The 17,042-nt window shown below is 43.0% G+C and overlaps 1 protein-coding gene across 1 annotated transcript in view; it reads right to left on the bottom strand.

The window, feature by feature from the left end:
• The window catches only part of ATRN (attractin), a 145,704-nt gene that overhangs the window by 16,478 nt on the left and 112,184 nt on the right, over nt 1–17,042 (bottom strand). The window contains 1 exon segment of the mRNA XM_042871122.1: nt 12,496–12,574. Within this exon segment, the coding sequence (XP_042727056.1) occupies nt 12,496–12,574 (79 nt within the window).

The raw sequence follows: 17,042 nt of genomic DNA, 5'->3' as shown, positions 1-17,042 counted from the left end.
TTAAGGGTACAGAGGGCTTATTGTGAATATTCAGCTTACTACAGCTTAACAAGTCAGTGCAAGTGAAGTTGTGCAGCACTGCCACAGCCTGACTTGTTGGTGGAAGAAAAGACGTTGCCCTCAGTTCATAGAATCATCACAGAATGACAGAATGGCCTGGGTTGAAAAGGAGCACAGTGATCATCTGGTTTCAACCCCTGCTATGTGCAGGGTCACCAATCAGCAGACCAGGCTGCCCAGAGCCACATCCAGCCTGGCCTTGAATGCCTGCAGGGATGGGGCATCCACAGCCTCCTTGGGCAACCTGTTCCAGTGCCTCACCACCTCTGAGTGAAAAACTTCCTCCTAATATCCACCTAAACCTCTCCTGTCTCAGTTGAAAACCATTCCCCCTTGTCCTATCACTATCCACCTCACAAACAGTCATTCCCCCTCCTGTTTATATACTCCCTTCAAGTACTGGAAGGCCACAGTGAGTTCTCCCCAGAGCCTTCTCTTCTCTAAGCTAAACAAATTGCCACAGAGGCATTTTTTAAGCTGTGTTCCCTCTGCTGTTTGTCATCACCTCTCTGGGACACGAGGGGACTCCATAGGATCTATGGGAAGGCAAAACAGCTGCAAGAAATACTCTTGCATTACTTAGAGCAGCACTAGCAGAATGTTGTCAGGCAGCTATTGAGTAATTATCTTCTCCTAATTGTTTCTTTCCTTCCTAAACATAGCAAACGTATCAAATGGCAAACAAGTCCCTGCTGCAATGTGTTTCATTAAGTAGAAAACATTTTCCTTCTTTTCATGTACTCTTAAGCAGCATTAAGCGCGGGGATGCAGCTCCCTTTTTTAAGACAAAAAATGATGCTTCCTATACAGCCAAGCTGTGGGCATGCTCCTCCTTGATTGCAGCCAATAACTGGATGCAGAACCATAACCCTAACTCCGAGAAGCAATAGGTGTGGATGTGACTCAGTGCTCCTTCTTAATAAGGGAAGAGAGGTATACTGTGCATAGCCTGTAAAAACCAGCAGTCGTGCCCTTAAGTGCAGCAAGTTACCTAAGCCCACTCAAACACAGCATTAGGCTGTGTAGACAGCTGCAGGACTACTACTTGTACACTATTTTAAAGCTAAATGGAGTCACTACCAAATGGTATGCACCACCACTATCCTCATTCCCCCTTTAAGTTGGGGTGATTTGATATTTCAAACCCTAAAGGATCATTCATAGAGCTAAAGGGAACGACACAAAATGCATCAAGATCCCAGTAAACCATATGGTTGACATGTCCATATTCACCAGGGCAGAAGGGGACACTGATCTACAGAAACAGCCCCAAAAATAATAAGAAAGCACATCAGGGCAGATTGCAGATACTGTCACAAAGCGAAAAACCCACTCAATTCACCCAAATGGAGCTGCACAAAGTCTCTGCAAGCAAACTTGTGCGGACCTCACACTTGGGTAGAAGAAGTCGCAGAGCTTTCGAATATTAAAAGCACACCAGCAGATTGCAGACTAAAGCAAGTGTGAAACAGATTGCTGGGTTGTTGTTCCTGCAATTGTCCCCTTCAGCTATCATAAAGTGCTTTGTTTAATGGCTATAAAATCAAAGAACAAGCTGTCCTGATGAAGATGTCCAGGAGACTCATGAACTGTGAGCTGTTAGCTCTTTCAAAGGAAGTTTAGCTTAGGAAAACGTGCCATTTGGCAACACGGCTCCTATTGAAGTCATCAGTAGCTTCAAGAAACCAAACCCTGAGCTGAGCGGCTTCCGTGTGAGCGATGGGAAAAGCAGTGCTGACAGCAATGTTACTGCTCTCATCCTTAAGACTGAGCAGGGAATGGCATCCATGTGGCCGTCTCAAAGCCAAGAGCCCAAACCAGGCAAAACCAAAGATCCACACTGTCACCAAAACAGCAAAGGATGAAGGAAGAACATCCTTTCTCTGCTAATTTCTTGTTACAAAACCAATTCCCTGAAAATTAAGAATAAATGTGAGAAATAATAGCTCTCAAGCCAGAATGTCACTCTTTCCCCCAAGGCACACACCGTACCCGTTTAACCTATGCACGCGCATATCCTTCCATGTTTGTTTGGTGTAACAAAATGTCAATTAAAAAGTTTTATAATGTTGTAAAGAAGAAATTGTGGCATTTCCCTAGCCAAGATGTGGAGCGTGTCATTAGAAATCAGCAACAGCTAACGTCAAGATACCCTGAACCTTGCTAAACCTTGTTCCTAATGATTCACTTTCTGAGGTTTAAAATAATTAACCTGAACACTCTTCCTTCAAAGATTTGGTTTCTTGATCACACAATTAACAGAACAACCTGGGAATGTTTGAAACTGCTTTGATCTGAAGAGGATCTTAAAGGCAAAAAGTCTGACAAGCTTGCAATAAAAACACATCCAAAAGAGTGTAATGCAACACACCATGGACCTCTAATACCGAAGGAACTGCAAACTTAAAGGGAGAACCTGCACAACTTTTATTTGCACTGATTACTCTTTTTCTTAGTAGAAAAACTATTGCCAAGAACCACAAGAGAAAGCTGTGGCAGAATGAGGAGGGCTGAAACGACTCTTGAAAGCTTTAGTGCAGCCAAAGAAGCTGTGGGTGTCCCATCCCTGGAGATGCTCCAGGCCAGGTTGGATGGGGCCCTGTGGAGCCTGGTGTCTGATCAGGAGGGTGGGAATCCTGCCCACAGCATGGGGGGGGTTGGACTGGATGACCTTTAGGTTCCTTCCAACCCAACCCATTCTATAATTCTACAACCAAAGGCTTGGACTACCTAATAACTGCTTACAGCGGAGGAGAACATCAGGGAAGAAGAGAGATCAGGGCTGCTCATCTCATACTGCATAGGACTAAACGTGGTGCAGAAACGCAGTGTTTCATCCCAACAGTTCTTTGTATGAATAACCATGGAGTGATGGGAAATCCACAATGAACAGCGTGTGACTGATGGGAGAAAAACCACCCGAGGAAAACCATTCCCTTTGTGCAACAGCACAGACTCTCATGCAAAAGAAAAACAGCTATTCAGGTTACCAGGTTAATTGACTAATATAAACTGTGCTGTGTTTTCTGACAAGAAGAGCCTGAACATTTTATTTACGGTAATAAACCAGTCATTGGTTTCTGTATAAGTGTCCTGCTACCATCAATCTCAGCAATTGCCCCCTGCGGAGCCCCTTTTATGAGCGTGGGGCTCTGGTGCCTCTCAGGATCAGGCTCTGATATTTTCAGGCATGAAAGGATGCCATTTTTTTCCAGAAGAAAACCACACAGTTTGTATTTGATTTGCTCCCTATAAATAACAGCATTAAAAAGCTAACCAAAACAGCTGTCTGTAACACAGGCTGCCCTGGAAGGCGGTGGAGTCAGCCTGACGTGGTCAAGAACCATGGAGATCTGGCACTGAGGGACATGGTCAGTGGGCATGGTGGGGATGGGTTGGAGTTGGGCTTGGTGATCGCAGAGGTCTTTTCCAACCTCAATGATCCTGTGATTCAAAAGCCAGGATTGCCTGAAATATGTCATGTGTTTTGAACCACTACCCTATGCACACGGCAAAGATAAACTGGTTTGAAGAGCTGAAACTCAGAGATCTCACAAGCAACAGCGAGTCTTAAGAACTGCCTATTTCCAAGCACTTCTGCTTGGCTTACTTACAAAAGCTTGTCTTGAGAACCGGTCCCAGAGCTCTCCTGTAATGACATCTGCTGAAATGACAGCCTGTGGCCTCCCAACAGCCAGTGTTGGAAGGGGATACCTCGCAAGTCTCATCTTGAATTTCTAAGCAGTCAACACTGACAGGTGCTTAGGCTTATCTTGAAGAAACACTTACTTTCAATATATCACAGAACTGTAGGTGTTGGAAGGGACCTCTGGATCCCAACCCTGCTATAGCAGGGGCACTACTGCAAGTTGCATGGGAAAACATCCAGGTGGGTTCTCATTATCTCCAGGGGAGGAGACTCCACCATCTGTCAGGGCAGCTTGTTCCAGGGCTCTGAGACCCTTAAAAGTCAAGAAGTTCTTCTTCCTCATGTTCATATGTTCTGTGTTTCAATTTGTGCCCACTGCCCTTTGTCCTGTTGTTGTGTGCCACCAGAAAGAGCCTGGCCGTATCCAACTTGACCCCTGCCCTGTAGATACTGATAAGAACCAATCAGATCTCTTTGTAATGCACTCCAGGGTCCCATTAGCCTTCTTGGATTGACTCATGGTCACCCTGTGGTCAAGCTTTGGTCAACTGTTGGCCAACCATTGGGTCAACCAGCTCTATCTCCACACAGCTCCTTTCCAGTAGCTCAGCCCTCAGCCTGTACTGACGCATTCAGCCATTCCTTCCCAGGTTTAGAACATCTGCCCTTGCAAAACCTCATAAGGTTCTTCTCCACATAACTCTCAGCCTTCCCAGCTCTTGCTGAATGGCAGCATGGCCTTCTGAGGTGTCAGCCACTATTCCCAGCCTTGAATCATCAGCAAACTTGCTGAGGGTGCACTCAGTTCTTTCACTCACGTCACTGATGAAGAAGTTGAACAAGATTGAATCCAGCACCAACTGGGGAACACTGCTATCTATAGGCCTTACTCTGAGTCTCTGATCACAACTCTGAGTTCTGCCCATCAGCAAGTTCTCAACCCACCTCACTGCCCACTCATCTACACCGGTACAGGAACCTTTGCTTTTTGTTACAGTCACTTGGTAACTTTGGGAGAAATGGGGGAAAATCAATCAATATGGTGCTACCCATAAAATAAGAAGGGGCACCAGCAAAGACACAAAGACATAAGAAACAAATATTCCATGAAGATGAACAAAATTGTTTCAGAAATAAGTGATTTAAAGCATTTAGCTACAATTACATCAACTACCATGTAAGTCAACAAACAAACAATTTTCTCTTGACGCTTCCATCATCACTGAAAATTAAGTTTTTACGCCCCTAGAGCAGTGCACATATTAATGTTAGCTAATTAGTTTTGTAACTGACTTTGCAGGCTATGTTGAAAGAGAGAAGAGGAGAGAATTAATGTTCAAATGCTTCTCAACAGGCATTTCCACACTTCAAAACTCTAACAAACCAGAAAGCAAAGCTGCTGGGAAGTTGCCTCATGCTGAAATGACAGAATATATTTAATCCAAGGCTGATTAAGATAAGTAAGTTATTTATCATAATCATGCCCAGTAGGTGGGCAGAAACAAACTGACCTTTAATATGAATAAGATATCATTCATTTTGAAAAGAGCAAAAGTATATATGGTGTATACAAACTAGAACATATACCAATCCCAGATAATTGCACAATAGCAGAGCACACCTTTGATTGACTGGAGCTCTTCCAGCATAATTACACAGCGCTGCTTCCCTCCCTAAGTTTCCCAAATAGCTAAATTAGATACCTGTGCCACTGATTCCTATCATCAGAGAAAGACCCGGGAGCCTGAAACGACAACAGCTTCAACAAACATATAGTTGTTTGTTTCTTTTTAGATGAGGTTGAGCTCTGCTATCACACCATCACCCCAAATCCTGTCCGATGGCTCTTTTTTTCTTCTTTTTTTTTTTAAATGACATATTACAAGCAATTGCAGCTTGTCTTAATTTTCTGGCAGGGACATGATGTGAGAAGTGCTCAGCTGGGTGCTGTCATCTACATGTCATGGTGGCACCCAATATGGCCATGTTAAAGCCACAAATGGTCAACTGTAACCAGCCATCTGCAAGTTCAACCAGAGATGAGCTCAATTAGGCACAGAAGTGGCAGTAGCATGTTCAAACAAAAATGGACCATCAATTTCCCCCTAAGCTGGAGTCTCTTGTCAACATTAATACGTTGGGCTGTTTTTCCTCTTCAGGGCATCGCTTATCTCTGCTCTAATTTCCTTCAGCTGCTGACAAAGACACATAGATCACTGCAGAGAGCACTCAGCATTTGTATTTTGGAAAAAGCCTAGAGGCACTATGACTTGGTTTCCATTCATAGATTTTAAATTCAGGGGTAGCACAAAGAGTTACGATTATTTGATCCGACCTCCCGTGTAGTACGAGCCACCGAATTTCACCATGTCATTTCCACAGCCACGTGATTTGGACTGACCCAGAAACCATCTTTCCAAAAGCACTCCAAGATCCGTGTTTTTAAAACGAATTGCTAGCATCACTCCTCAAAGCAGCAGAAAAACAAAGCAGCTTTCAACTTCTTCAGCCCCAGTTGCAGATAGCTGGGCATCGTGCCTTTGGCTGATTATTTAGAAGAGACTCATCCCATCATGAATCTTCTATGATTCTTTTTCACAGACGCTCACTCACATCATCAAATCTCAATATGTTTTCCCTTGGATAGAATGAGTGATTCGTGATGCTTTCGTCTCTCACTTATCTTTTGGATAACAAATGGATCTCGTAGTGTTTTTCTGAACCATCTGCAACGCTCAGGGTATTGCTGAAACCAGAGTGGACACAGCATTCCAATAAGCAGCTGCTGAAAATGCTAACCCTGTGCTCTGAGTTTATTACTTTACTTATAAATGCAGGACTTGGGAATTTACACACAGCTGCTAAATCAACACGACCACCATCATTTCAGCCCATTTTCCAGGATATGGATCATCTTGGAAGTAAATCTCCTGCAACTGCTGAAAAAGAGATATTGCATACAGACTTACATTTGACACTGTAATAAGACAACCAAGCATGCTGACCACATCATCCTGACCTCTGCAGAAGTTATCTGCTTGCCGTAGTCCCTCATCCCTCCAATTTGTGTTTCATCTACAGCCAACAAGCTCGTACGTTATTCTGAGCTGACAGATGTCAAGCAGCATTGTCACTGCTATCAAACACCATGGTCCACAAGCCAAATGATGGCTGGAAACATGATGAATGCAGCAGCACATCCAGCACCAGCACATCCTGTTTCTTATATGCCTTCCAAAGGTGCTGTGATGGCCCACTGCCCATTCTGGGTATAGCTGTAGTCTGAACTTTCAATGTTCTAGCACAAGGTTGATATGAAACCTTCTTCAAACACCAGCAGAAACTCCAGGTGGCAATGAAGATTCCAATTTCCAGTTACTGTGTGAGAATACGCCAGTTCTGAATCTTTCTCTTTGAGAAAAGACACCCTAAATCACACCCTAAGAGGCAATATACAAGAGATGAATGTAATGCTAACAGGTGAGAGCTGGAAGGAGATGGAAGCAGAGGCAGGGCAATAAATAACACCCAGCACACATCCTTTGGAAAGTCTTTGCTATGCAAGTGAATACAGAAAAGAGCCTGCTGAAATGGTATTCAGTGTTCATGACTGTTATACAGAGGATGCTAGTAACAACAGAAGCACTGCTACACTTTGAATACACATGGGATGGAAAAAGATTTCAGCAATGAGGTCATGAAGGAGAAGGATAATCCCTGCAGTAAATCAAAACACACAACCCATCCTGAATAAGTTGGGTACTGCACAGAGTGAAAACATTCAGTCCTGGATAGTCCTGACAACAAAGAAGGCAAAGCATTGATAATGTTATGTATATTAAGGATGGAACTGAGCTCTGGACACTTAAATGGAGTTATCCCAACACAGTGGGGCACTGAGAGCCATCCAGCTGACCCTCATGCAGCCAGTTGCCAAATTGCTATCCACGCTCCATTTGCTGGGCACGTTAACAGGAGTTATTTCTTGCCCAAAGTGGAGGAGCAGGAAGCAGCCTGAGGGTGAAGAGAATAGGATTTGGCTGCTGAGATAAAACAATAGATGGAAAAATCAAGAGAGCAGATGGGCATGTTAAATTTCTAATGCCACTCTCATATTTTGCACATTATTCTCTATGACCACCTTGATACATTCAACATGTCATTTTCCAGAGACGAGACAGAAAAGCTTCCTATCCCTATTTCCTAATGCCATTCACTTCATTTTAAGCCTCCTATAAAAGCTGCCTTTTTATTTCCATTCTTCCTCTTAAGGTGTCTGAAAATATTTAAACTTGGTGCTCGCCGGACAGGGGATAAACACACAATTTACTATCCCATCTCCTCCCTGCTTGATATGACACAGATTGCTCCCATTTTTACTTCAGGTCAAGTTTTATACTCTGCAAGGCCTGAACTCAGCGCTCCAAACTCATTTTCCTACAGATACACATCTGCTATGCTGAATCTGATCACCCAAAGACCTTTTCACTATTAGGCTGAGGAACATCAGCACTGATACGTGCAAGCAGCTGACCGAAAACCTGACCAAAGAGTAATAATAATAGCCTGAATAATTTTGGCTACCACATCATCCTACTTACTCTTTTTTGTCCTAAACATATTTTGGATTAAGCTTCACTATCTATTTTTCACCCAGCACTGGGATAAGAAGTGGAGCGCTAGCGATGCTTATATTGGAAAGAGTGATTGATAGCTGGGAATTATCTGCAGATTGCATCATATTTCACTTTCCTTTTGGGTTACGATTAGACAACAACAAGCACAGAATTACTGCAGCAGAACCCATGGGGAAGAAGCAACTGTAACTTGAACACCTCTAAAAATCAGAGAATTTTTTTCTACCATGGCTGCAGCGTTTCACACAGCATATGCAGGACAACCAAGTGACCAGACAAAGCCAGTATGGGTTTATGAAGGGCAGGTCATGATCTCCTTCTATGAGAAGATGATCAATTTAGCAAGAGAGGGAAAGGCTATGGATCTGCTGTCCATCTGGATGGCAGCAAAGCATATGACGCCATTTCTCACAGTACTTTCTTGGCTGCTTGTGGCTTTGACAGATGTATGGTTCACTGGGCAAGGAACCAACACAATGGCTCCCAGAGAATGGGGTTCATTCCAGTTGATGCTTGGGCCAGCTTTGTTTCACATTTTTACCTATGATCTGGCTCATGGGATCAACGACACCCTAAGATCTTGGATTATATGAAGTTAGGTGGGAGTATAGACCTGCTTGACAGTGGGAAGGATCTGGGTAGGATAGACTTATGAACTGAGCGCAACCACTGGCATTCAACAAGGCTCAGTGCTGAGTCCCACACTTGGATCATAACCTGAAGGAGTGGTATAGGCTTGAGAAGAAGAGAAGGATGCCCAACAGAAAAGGACTTGACAGTGCTGCTTGACTGATGAGCCAGCAGTGTGCCCGCATGGCCAAGAAGGCCAACAGAGTCATGGCCTGCATCAGAAATAATGTGGTCAGCAAGAGCAGGAAGGTAACTGTCCCCTTGTACAAGGCCCTGGTGAGACCACACCTCAAGTGTTTAATTTTGGGCTCCCCAGCTACAGGAAGGATACTGAGTCACTTGAGTGCATCCAGAAAAGAGAAGCAAAGCTCATGGAATGACTAGAAAACAGGACATGAGGAGTCACTGAGGGGCTGTTCAGCCTGCAGAATGAGAGGCTGAGGGGAGGCCTCATCCTTCTCTACAACTCCCTGGAAGGAGGCTGCAGTAAGATGGGTGATGGTCTCTAATCTCAGCTGATAAGACATGAGAAAACAGCCTCAAGTTTTGCAAGAGATGGTTTAGATTGGATGTTAGGAAGAATTTCTTCAGAGGGAGGCTGATCAAGCGTAAGAACAGGCTGCCAAGAGAAGCAGCAGAGTCCTCATACCTGCAGTATCCAAGAGCCATGCAGACATGGCACTTACTGACACTGTATAGTGATGAGATTCAGAAGGCTTGATGACCTTGATGGACTTTTTCAACCTAAGTGATTCTATGATTCTGTGCATTAAGTGTAAGCTTATAACATATTGTCCAACTCGGATGTCTTGCCACCACTGCTTCATCACCTTTCCCTTCACCCAGCCTCTGAACTGTAACACAGCAGGAGGAGGTGGAAGAGGTGGTCTCCAAATACATCATCACTTTATACATGGAGGAAAAAAGGTAATTAAACAACGTTTGTTTTCCCCAAGCTGGTCTACAAACTTTGTGACACAAAGTTCCTGTAAGAATAAATGGAGAAAAACAGAGAGCAGCCACTCCCAAAGAAAGGAGAAATAGTGAACCTCAAAATCACATCCTTCAAAACCATTGTTACAACAGAGGTATAAACTTTTGGACACTTAAAACGTTCAGTGTAGCAAACTGCTGTTCATCATTTTAACTACCACTGTTTAAAGGGAGCCCTGATAGGATTTATTGAAGTTGTGCATGAAAAGAACATCATCAGCTATAAAACCATCATAGTTTCTACAAAAAAGCCAAACAATTTTTTTAGCAGACTTTCATTTTGAGGGACAGTCTTTATTAATATCTTTAATCAATGCATGGCAAGGATTTAAAGCCGTTTCCTCATGTTTTACAACAACAGAGGGATGCAATAGCAGAGACTTATGAAGTACCAGATAGATGCAAGGGATGTAGAGAAGGAGCAGGGCAAAGAATGCAGACAGACTGAAACCTGACAAGAAAAGAATGTCCTGATGACCTGCCTTGAAAGTGCCCTTGTGTTCAAGAAACATTTAGATGTTGCACTGAGAGACATGGCTTGATGGGAAATATTGGTGGTAGGTGGACAGTTGGACTGGATGATGTTGGAGGTCTTTTCCAACCTCGGTGATTCTGTGATTCTATGAAAGAGCTGCACGTGTAAACTGAGTTTAAATGGGCTCAAACATGCCTTGTTAGCACTTTGGATTTTTTCTTTCTTAAAAGACAAATTAGACTCAAAATAATTTAAGGAGAAATCTTTCATTTGGGCCACTGCTACAATATTTTAACTGAGCTCGAAAGCACAGTATTTATTTCTCAGTCTATTTTTCTTATACATTCCTTGATAACATTTAACCCCAGGAGCCAGCAGGGAACGTTATGTTTACTCCATTTTCCTTTCTTGCCAAGAGAGATAAAGAAAAAAAAAACCAGCCATGGTAGTCAAAATTTATCTACCTTCAGAGAATATGAAAAGCCTCAAAGACTTAAATTATTTCAAAGATTAAGGGTTATCTGTTTGAAAAACACTGATTACATTATGCATTTGAGTTCACTACTAAGAGCAAAAACAACTGAAGCAGAAAGAGGAAGAAGGGGAGAAGAGTTATCAGACATCACCCTGCTTTATTACAAGAAAGGAGATCCACAGATGGAGTAATTTTATAATACTCCCACTCCTGCACTGGAAAGCACAACCTGATACAGGTTTTTAAGGTATGCAAGAAACAGTCTCTTGCACAGAACTTAATTTCTGTGCCTGCAACTGCCCTCATCCCAGATTGCAGCTGGGAGGAAAAGCTATACCAGTGGACAGATTTCACCTCAAAATCCATAAGCAGAGGAGATGCACAAGATACCTCTTGGGAAAAATATCTGACGAGGCACAGACACCTACATTTAGAATTTGCACTTGGATTCACTTGGATAAAGCACAACTGCTCTCTCGTTTGCATACAAGAAAACAGCACAAGGCAAAACTCCAAAATAACCCTATGCTCAGCCCAGCCTAACCTGTCTTGTATTCACACATGACACCAGGCTTTGCTTTCCATGGTTTCAGTGCCTACCACAGCATGAGAACCCCAGCAACACGATGTGGCCATCTGCATGGCAGCACACAGGACTTGCTTCTCCACAAATACAACTCCTCAAATACAACTTTCTACATCTGTGCTTAAAAAATGAGAAAGAAGGATATATTCCTTATGTTCTGGGGTGACAACACACTGGCTGTTGTATCACTGTAGTTGGACTTGATCTCTAGTCCCTTCCAACATGGGTTACTCTATTGGTCACTTTGTGTCTCAGGATGTAATGTGTAACGACAGCTCCAGCTCAGAAGCAGAAGGGGCGTGAGGAATCACCACACACATGAGGCACAAGCAAGGAAAAACACTGTTTTAAGTGATTAATAGCATGCATTTTCATATGCTGCAACACAAGAAAGTTGGGAAGTTGCTATGGGCCCCAGCTTGACAAAAGGAAGAAAGCTCCAGTACTAAAAACTGCTTTCTGTGAAGTGCATTAATAGCTTTCCAACATCTTGTGTGGTTCCTTCCAGCTTTCTTTAACGCTAATATGCTTCTGCAATTAAAGCATATGAGACAGAATTCCCCTCAACACGAGTACAAGCTATTCACTTGACAAAGGGAATTGTCTGTTTTCAACACATTAACGTGTGAACTCACGTGCCCAGTGTTGTAACAGAGATAGTTCCTCTCTCAAAGCACATCTATAGTCTCCTAGTTTGCTGGTGGTTTTATCTTTACGCTGTCTAAAACCCAAGTTCTGGGAATACAGGACATTCGCCCCTATTTTTTGTGCTTGGCAAGAACTGCAGTATCAGGATGGTAAAATAGAATCATTTGTCACTGAAATTGTAATGGAAAACACACTATTATAAATGCCTAAACAGAAGCATTTACAGATTAGTGGAGCTTATCCTTAACTGAAGGTTAATACTGTGCATAGGTGAACAAATATAAGGCAGGAGGACTATAAAGAAGACATTTAAGAAATAGCATTCAATTTTGTCATTTCAACCTCTCTTCTTCGCGATGCCCAGCAACTCTGCTTAATCTTCCAGACCACAGCTGCCACCAGGAGCAGAGACAGGAAACAACTGTAAAAGAGAAAAGAAAACAAATATCTTACTGTCCTTGCTCATGACATAAAAGGGGCTGAAAGACTCTAGCAAATAAAAAAAAAAACAGACTAAATGTTCATATGGCACTCAGAGGTACTTTGATGAAAGATAATGTGGCAGTGCAAAACAGTTTGCACAGCCCAGTGCTCGCTACACCAGGCGAGGAACGAAACTGCTGTTCCAATGTTACCTATTTGACCTCCTTACACGACACAGAAACCAGCTTTCACTGGGCAATCAGAACAGCAAGGCACAGAGATTTAATCATATTGGAAAAAGCCAGTTATCGACTATCTTTGGCAATATGTAAACGGAGATGATAACCCACAAGAGAAAAGCCTTGAAAGCAGCAGAGAAAATTGATTTTTTTTTTTTTTTCATTTCCAAATTACAAAAAATAAGATGAAGTGTAGAGTCGTTGGATTCTTTTTAACTGGTTGCTGCAGAACTATAGGCATTGCTTGGTTTCCCCAAATCTGTATTCTTTAAGTCTAAAGAGGAAAAAATGGATGAATGGGTTTATCGACTTCCAGGGAAAATGCAAAAAAGAAGATTTAACAAAAAAGCAGCTATAACAATAATAATAAAAGCCGACTTTATTGACAGTGATGATGTTATCAGGCTGAATACTTAACAAGCAACTTCAAGGCACGCAGGCTTTCTAAGATTAAAATTTATCCTTTTGTGTAACCACCCCAATGAAAGACTCTCTTCTCAAGTACCGCAGTGATGGGTAAAAGAAAGTCCTTCCTCTGGAGTCTAGAGTGCATTTAAACAGAGTGCTTATAGGAAGATTAACCAGAGCAGACAACTGCTTTCCTGAAGTGCATCATTTATGGCAGCTGCTGTGCTCTGGAGGGGGATTTCTGTGGGATGGGCCATGGTTTGGTTCTCGCCATTCTGGAGCTCCCACAGAGCCCAATAGCAGAGGGACCACTCACTACTCCCTGCCTTCACCAATAAACATTTCCATTTATTTAATATATTTACTATATTTCCATATATTTAATATTTTTTTATGTAATGTTTCCACTGCTTCCAAACATACATCCACCCTTCTATGCTTTCCACTGTGCTCTCTTGCCCAAGGAGGCTGTGGGTGCCCCATCCCTGCAGGCATTCAAGGCCAGGCTGGATGTGGCTCTGGGCAGCCTGGGCTGCTGGTTGGTGACCCTGCACATAGCAGGGGGTTGGAACTGGATGAGCATTGTGCTCCTTTTCAACCCAGGCCGTTCTATGACTCTATGATTCTTTCCCATACAGATGCCTACAACCCCAATGAGTTTCTCTACTTGCACACAAACCATGGTTGTGCCACTGACTTCAAGATCACAGTTTATGATGACCAATGGCATTGCATCCCACCACCTCCCTATCTTCTCCTCTCCCTTTTGTGCTGTTTGCCTCATACAAGTTACAAGGGACTTCACATCTTGGCCTCTGGGCAACTGGGGGTCCTCTTCTCAGTGGCAAATTCTTTAGCAGAGTGTAGTGCAAAGACATGGCAAAGTTATTATTAATTATTACAAAAAAAGATGGACAGCAGGAGCTGATCCCTGAGACGAGGATAAAGGAAGGTCTGTTCCTGATTCCATATCATTATCCATAGGCTATATATTACGAAAACTGCATGTGACTGGGCACTCAAAGAGCAGCCAGCACTTATACAATTATATTATTCAGTCTCAGAAATGCAGAGATATACGTCTTACTCTCATATACCATAAGATATTAAAAAATTGGTGCCTGCATGGCTTCAGCATTAAAACATCTGCACAGCTTTTACAGACTCCTGCAGTGCTCATTTCTTTACAAATTTAAGCAGGACCACGGAGAGATTTGTTTGGCCTTTTTCATTTCAAGAGGTACAGATTCCAAACCATTTCTCCCACATTTCCTCTAAATATTAAAATCTGACACTTGTTCACTCTAACTGTTCACTCTGTTTACGAGGGTGGATGGTGATAGGAACAAGGGGGAATGGTTTTAAACTGAGATAGGGGAGGTTTAGGGTATGAGGAGGAAGTTTTTCACCCAGAGGGTGGTGAGGCACTGGAACAGGTTGCCCAAGGAGGCTGTGGATGCCCCATCCCTGCAGGCATTCAAGGCCAGGCTGGATGTGGCTCTGGGCAGCCTGGTCTGCTGGTTGGTGACCCTGCACATAGCAGGGGTTGGAATTGGATGAACACTGTGCTCCTTTGCAACCCAGGCCTTTCTGTGATTCTATGAAATTTCTGTCTTGCAGTGAAAATGGACAAACAGTTTAGATGTGCAGTTTTAATGGGAATTTTATTTTTCCTTTTGAGAGGTAATGGATTACTGTTGAGCTTTGTAGTGGAAAGCACTGTGCCACTCATTAGTTAGTAAAGAATATACATTAAACCTTTAATTGCTGCTTTGGTAAAGGAGCAAACACGCATGACTGATGATTAAGGATGCCATACCTTCAGCTTTCCCTTTTTTCCCCAAAGCTCCCTCTTGCTGTATTAAATGTGAGAGCAGACTGTACCACTCGGTAACAGCATTTCTCTCCTGGACAAGGTCACACTTCGACTAAATGGATTTCCACTCATACCACACTTCAACAGGCACAAATGAATGATGGACTAACAAAATTTCTGAGTGCCCACATTTGTCTTGGGACTCCCTTTGGCTGCCCACAGCAGGAAAGCCACCACATTCATTCCAGGGCTTTGATGAGCTTTTCTCTTTTTATAAGCTTCCTTTCCCACTAAAGAAACAAACTCTCAGGTGAAACATCTGCTTTATCTTTGAGGCCCGGACAGGACAGTGCTCCCTGATGAACAAAAATCCAAAGTGCATCCAAGCAAAACCAGCATAGCAAGGACCACACGCTGAACCTTTTGTCTGTCGTCTGTTTTGCTTTCAGGAAAATAATCAGCATCCATGTACACAGCAAGGGTAGAGATAAAACTAAATCTTCAAGGCAGTGGGGAGAAGTGTCCTGACTGTCTGTTTAATTTGACCACAAAAGCACCACCACTCATAGCACCTGCAGGAGGCTGTTAGAAGAAGTATGTGCTCCATTGTGCTGCATCTATCAGAGACACACACGTCAAACCAAAGATGCATGTCAAAATCTACTGAACTTCCCTCAGGATGGCTCTTCTCTAGGATAGAAACGTGCAAGATTACATCTCTCTGCACATTCATTTATTCCCTTGGAGACAAAGGCTAGGGAGTGAAGAATTAAGAGGGTTGTCTTTATCCTCATAGAAAATTCCACTTTGGAAATGTGTATCTCCTAACTCTGCACATGCCAGAGTCTTTCCCTGTTTGCTTCTTCCCTCGCTTCTCTCACCACAGCCAAGAATTTCTGAAGAAAGGAATTAACAATTAAAGACCAACGAATTCTCCTCCTAAAATGCTCACCACAGTACCCTGTATTTCAGAGGAACAGCACCATGCATCTTGGTGCTGTCACAAGGAGGCAGCAAATACCCACAAAAGCCATAAAGCCACTATGGAAATATATTTCCCCCTTGCACTACCTCCCGTTGGCAGCACCTGGGGAGGAATAAACCTCAGTGCCTGTTTGTTTGCTGCACTGCACTACATCATCTGCTGGAAGAGTCCCAGAGCAGTCAAGTCAAGATCTGTCTGCTCATCTTGACTTGACCAGCCTAAACCATCCTGAAATAAGAAGACCTGCCCCCATGCTAGAAGCTTTAAGGTAATTTTTTATCCATACCTTTTCTCTGAAAGCAACTGTGTAAGCATGGAAGGAAGGACAGAATCAGCTGGGTGGAAGAGTGCTGTGTCGGAAAGGGATCTGGAGCAGGAGCCTATAGCTGGCAATGTCTTGGTTAAATACTGTGTTCTGCCCCAAGGATCTCCGTGCCAGTTAGGAATATGCACCCATTTTAAAATGGCTTTAAAAATAAACCTTTGCTTCAGGACTTGCTTTACCTTTTCCTTCTGTTTCTTCCTTCTCCAAAAATAGTTCCCACCACCATCGTCCTTCGCTCCCTGAAATCCACTGTTTGCTCAGATCCTCTCCCTCCATCTCCTCCCACCTTAAACAACGCTTTGGTACCACTTCTCCTCATCTATCATTCCTAAATGACCAACTTTTACAGTCCAGTTTTCCTAAATCCAGAGATGAGTTCAGTTTTAGGGCTGGAAAATTGAGTTGCTCACCAAGATAATGCCAGAAAACACCAACGTGAAATCAGATAGGAAGGAAAAAGAACCATCCAGAGTCATCTGAGATCCTTGGAGACATTTTCATTCCAAGGAAATTTGAATCTAACTCTGTGTATGAGTCGGGTTCAGTCAAATGCAGCTTTCATTGGCCTACAGAAATTGTAAAAGTCCCTTATGCAGCATAAACACTGCAATCTAGGGAGAGGTTACATTAACATCTCATGGAGAATTTTCAATTTGATAAACAGCATGTTAAGTAATTCTTAATTATTTAATC

Source organism: Lagopus leucura, unplaced genomic scaffold (assembly GCF_019238085.1).
Source record: "Lagopus leucura isolate 7727_CA_CO unplaced genomic scaffold, USGS_WTPT01 Super-Scaffold_100004, whole genome shotgun sequence".
NCBI lineage: Eukaryota > Metazoa > Chordata > Aves > Galliformes > Phasianidae > Lagopus > Lagopus leucura.
This window is presented reverse-complemented; position numbering and strand designations above follow the sequence as displayed.